The sequence below is a fragment of the Cherax quadricarinatus genome, chromosome 45 (genome assembly GCF_038502225.1).
Source record: "Cherax quadricarinatus isolate ZL_2023a chromosome 45, ASM3850222v1, whole genome shotgun sequence".
Lineage (NCBI taxonomy): Eukaryota > Metazoa > Arthropoda > Malacostraca > Decapoda > Parastacidae > Cherax > Cherax quadricarinatus.
In genome coordinates, this window is record NC_091336.1 from 22,552,699 (window position 1) to 22,557,698 (window position 5,000).

General features: G+C 36.8%; 1 protein-coding gene and 1 long non-coding RNA gene across 2 annotated transcripts in view; one reads left to right on the forward strand and one right to left on the reverse strand.

Annotated features, from left to right (window-relative positions):
- The window catches only part of LOC138853991 (uncharacterized), a 168,828-nt gene that overhangs the window by 114,597 nt on the left and 49,231 nt on the right, over positions 1-5,000 (forward strand). The gene's annotated exons all lie outside the window — the stretch shown is intronic.
- Positions 1-5,000, reverse strand: part of LOC128694895 (interference hedgehog) — a 61,431-nt gene that overhangs the window by 22,018 nt on the left and 34,413 nt on the right. The window contains exon 2 of the mRNA XM_053785252.2: positions 4,372-4,442. Within this exon, the coding sequence (XP_053641227.1) occupies positions 4,372-4,420 (49 nt within the window). The 5' untranslated portion in view covers positions 4,421-4,442. The remainder of the gene's footprint in view (positions 1-4,371; positions 4,443-5,000) is intronic.

The window sequence follows — 5,000 nt, forward strand, 5'->3', positions numbered from 1 at the left end:
AAGAAATACTTCCTAACATCCCTGTGATTCATCTGAGTCTTCAACTTCCAATTGTGACCCCTTGTTGCTGTGTCCCATCTCTGGAACATCCTGTCTCTGTCCACCTTGTCAATACCTCCCAGTATTTGTCGTTATCATATCCCCCCTATCTCTCCTCTCCTCCACTGTCGTCAGGTTGAGTTCCCTTAACCTTTCCTCGTAGGATGCCCCTTAGCTCCGGAGCTAGTCTTGTTGCAAACCTTTGCACTTTCTCTAATTTCCGTACGTGCTTAGGTAGGTGTGGGTTCCCGACTGTGTGTGTGTGTGTGTGTGTGTGTGTGTGTGTGTGTGTGTGTGTGTGTGTGTGTGACCCTGTTTAACCTAGACAGGGACCAGAGAAAACTTCATTAAACCTTAAATGTGTTTAGCGAGCCACATTTTTACACAGAAGCCCATGATATAACTTGAGATGGGGACTCGGATAATATTCCGTATCTAATTCTCATTAATTTTCTCGTTCAATTATGAAGTTTAAAAACAGAAGACATTCTCCATTGATGGGTCCCCTGTTTAACAAAGGCACAGTGGCGTTCATTGAAGTTAGCATCAACATATATTAGTGAAGGGAAGGGTAAAGTTAGGTTGGGGGATGCAAGTTAAATTACTTTGAGGGAGAAAGAAAAGGAATTAGGTAAGAATTAAGAAACTGTACTAGGTTACACAGTAGTGAGAGTGAGATAGGAGAGGGAAAAGAATGAATAAATGAATTATTGGGAGGGAGAGAAAAGATAGGCTCATCGGCTTCCTCATCTGTGTAACGTGATGAGACAGTGCTGCTGGTGGATGTAAGAAAGAGTTTGGTTTCTTGTTGCGTGCTGCACGGCTTGTCAGGGGATGCTCATCACCAGCTAAATGTATCCTGGATGCAGGATGTTGCTCTTAATCAAGTGAATGTGTAATGGATGTAGAAGGACAAACACTCCTCATAAAATTGCAGGTTTCCATTGAAGGCTCTTTGACTAGACTGTTTCTGCACTGTTCTGAAGCACCCTGCGATTATTGGCTCTTGCAACAATATCTGTGCTTCGCTCTCTAATTTTCTTACATTAAAGTGAGTGTTTTGCTGCAGATCGTCCGTTTAATATCAGACAGCATTGTAGTGATACAAGGGCAATGAAATGAGTGCAGAAGCGAATCCAGGTCTTTAAAAATCCTATGATTAAAAAAAAAAATCTTTTTCAAAAGCACATTTTTTCAGTATATATTCGAAATTTCTTAAACTATCGTGCTTTCATGATAACTGGTAAATATAATGAATATTAGCCATAAACTGTAAATAAAGACAATATTTGCATATGGGGGTTGTATCCCCCTTAGCCGCCGCTCCCTCCCCTCCTTGGCTGCTCCACTGAATTACTACATGCCTGGCTAAGGCAACAATCTCCCTGAGTACATCTGAAAATGATTCCAGTTCATGAAAAATCGTCAATAGTTGCTGGCCACAGTTTCTTCCCTGATTTGTTCATTGAATTAACTGTGATTTCCTGCCAAGCTGCACTGACGTTATTGATGGGATCCAGAGTGTTATATTGTCTTATTCTCTCCATCAGTGTAACGAATTTCATAAAAGTTTTCTTTACATAAACTAATCCAATGATCTAATGGGTGAATCAGACGATATATATATATATATATATATATATATATATATATATATATATATATATATATATATATATATATATATAATGTCGTGCCGAATAAGCAGAACTTGCGAACTTGGCTCAAATAGCAACGCTCATCTTGCCATATAGGACTAGTGAAAATTTGTGTATGCAATAATTTCGCCAAAATCATTCTGAACCTAACGAAAAAAAAATATTTGATTGTGTTTGTTTAGTACTAAATTATTGTAATCGTATTTAAAATATATTTAGTTGGGTTAGGCTAAAATAAATTGCTCTTGTTATAATAAGGTTAGGTAAGTTTTCTAAGATTCTTTTGGTGCAAAATTAAAAATTTTTACATTAACATTAATGAAAAAATATATCTTTAAACGTATAAGAGAAATTTTCAGAAAGGACTTAATTTTAAATGAGTTCTTGCTAACTGACCAGTTTTACATATTCGGCACGACATATATATATATATATATATATATATATATATATATATATATATATATATATATATATATATATAAAATATGGATTGTTGCCTTAGCCAAGCATGTAGTTATTCAGTGGAGCAGCCAAGGAGGGGAGGGAGCGGCGGCTAAGGGGAATACAACCTCCAGATGCAAATATTTTCTTTATTTACAGTTGATGGCTAATAACAAAACTGCAACTAGCCGAGGATTCGAACCCATGCCGTTTTGGCCCGCCTCATGGCGAGCGAAAATCACATGACGCTGTAATCCATAGGACCACGCGATCCTAGGTGTTTTACCTTGCTCCAAGGACATACGATCGTGTGAGTGCCTCTGAGTTAATTTCATTCTAAGAGTGTATAATAAGCGTTTTATATTGGCCTGGAAACTCTCCGTATCTCAACCCAATTGAGAATCTATGGGCAATAACGGAACGCAGGATCGCGAAGTACGACTGTTCAACTGTGGAGAAGTTAATTGTTGCTGTTATAAGGACCTGGTCCCACGACGATGAACTCGTCAAAATGTGTTCAACATTGGTAGATTCTATGCCAAAGCTTGTAGTAATGCTTATAAAAGCATAGGGTAGTCATATCCATCATTAAATTAATTATCTGTCGTCATTGACGTGTATTTTTCAAATAAGCATTAATTTTCCAAATAAATGTCTTATTTCATCACTGTCCCAATTAATATGAACACTACTGTATGTCTAACAAGCTATGTCTAATATATGTATAGATAAGGTTGTAGAAGGTAACGCTAGTGTGTTGTGAAGAGGTGCTAGATTAAAAGATAACGAATATGATACAAATTGGTAGTTGTCACACTTGCTTTTTGGCCGATGATAATGATACCATTTGTCGGGAAATTCACACATGAAGTTGCAAAGGTTGGCGGATGAATTTGGTAGGGTATGCAAAAGAAGAAAAGGTGAACACAGGAAAGAGTAAGGTGACGAGAGCAACAAAAAATCTAGGCAATGACAAATTGATACAGATTGGAGGGAGTAAGGAGGAAGTAAAGGTGCTCAAATATTTGGTAGCGGACTTGTCGAGGGATAAATCTGTCAATGACTCTCGAAATCGTAAGACTTGCAAACTAATCACGGTACGCGTCGAGTTAGAACCCATGGCAGGTGATTCGTAAAATTCCAGGCCAGTGTGTATGCCACTGGGCCAGCTGTCTACAATAAGATTTATACAACTAGGTACATTTATACTGTAGGAAAGTTAGCCTGGGACACCCATTCCGTGGTTTGATCTGTGAAACATTAGGTGAACCACAAACTTGACGAGAAGATAAACTTAAATGGTGCTTTGAAGCATCTGTGGAGACAGCGATTATCCATGGAGGCAAAAAGAGGAATATAGAGTATGAAAGTTGTATGGGTACGAGGCATTGATTTTAAATGTTGCAGGAACGAGGATGCTGGAGGCAGTGGAGATGTCATAATGGAGGTCGATGCAGAGAACTCTGAGGTCAGAGATTAGAAAGTATGGGTTATCAAAAGTATTATTCAGAGTGCTAGAAGGGGATGTTGGGGTGGTTTGAAAATTTAGAGAGAACCGAGAAATATCTGGATTTCTAGGAGGGTGTAAAAAATCTGGAGTGAAGAGAAGGAAAGGTTTGAGGGAGGAGATCAAGGAGGTTTTGAGAACTAGGGGCTTGGACATCCAACTGGCTAGTGTGAGCACGTTAGATAGGAGAGGTGAAGGTAAGTGATTTTTATGACTTAACGTGTTGTTGGAGTGCGGGAAATCAGCTAACTGGGCTTCAGTCCGGAAGATAAGGATGGATGAGGATGTTGCAGTTCGTAAGGCCATCTGAACTGTCTTATTAGAACAATTCTGGTATGACAGTGACTGTATTAATGACGATAAGTGTGTTATCCATTGTCTCTATAAATCAGTTGAGTTTTTATTGCATTATACATTAAAAATAAATTCCACATAACTAAATTATAAACAACTTTTACTGACAATATTTTGATCATAATCAATTTTTTTTGACCCTTTAACTGTCATAGATAAATTAAAAATTTCTAAATCCCAGTTGAAAATTTTCATTATTCAGGATAATTTTACAAATTTTTCAACCAGATTATAGAAAAATACAATATATTCTTTATTATTTTAGTAAAACCTTTGATCATACAATGTCGTAAGGACAAGTCGTATATTTTTAAATCCTGGATCTTAAGAGTGACACTCTTCAGACTATCGGAGGATTGACGACCTTACCGGCACCCAGGAAGGGGATTAGCAACTTCAGGAGCGGCGAGTATGGCATTGTCTTCACCCAGTCTTATTTTCTGAAGAGAAGACAAGAAATATGTTAATCAAAGTGATACGAAAAATTCATCTATATAATAATAATAATAATTAATAATAATAATAATAATAATAATGAGAGAAAAATAAATTCACGAAAAAAAATTTTGAGAGTTTTCAGTCGAGCGAGAGAACAATTGGGAGAAACTAATATACGAACCAATTTTTACTTTTTAATACAACTGAAAACATTTGCTTTATTTCCCTTCAAACTTCAGTGCGAAATATAATACATAAAAGTATGTAGAAGTCTACTAACAGAGAAAAACCGAAATATTAAATAATTAAAAGTCAAAGATAATAAAAAGGTCAAGAAAAGTAAATTCTTATTTTATTATGATTTTGTTGGTGTTTTATTTCACTGGGAAACGCTAAATGTGTAGGGGTTATACATCAAGTGGGGTATGAGATATAATCAGACGTGATTACTGAAGGAGAGATCAATTCAGATTCTTTGGCTGAAGAACACTCCAGCTTGAAGACTCTCACCTGAAGGTTGGAAAAGAAACTATGGAGCTCCGGGAGTTTCCCAGGTTGTA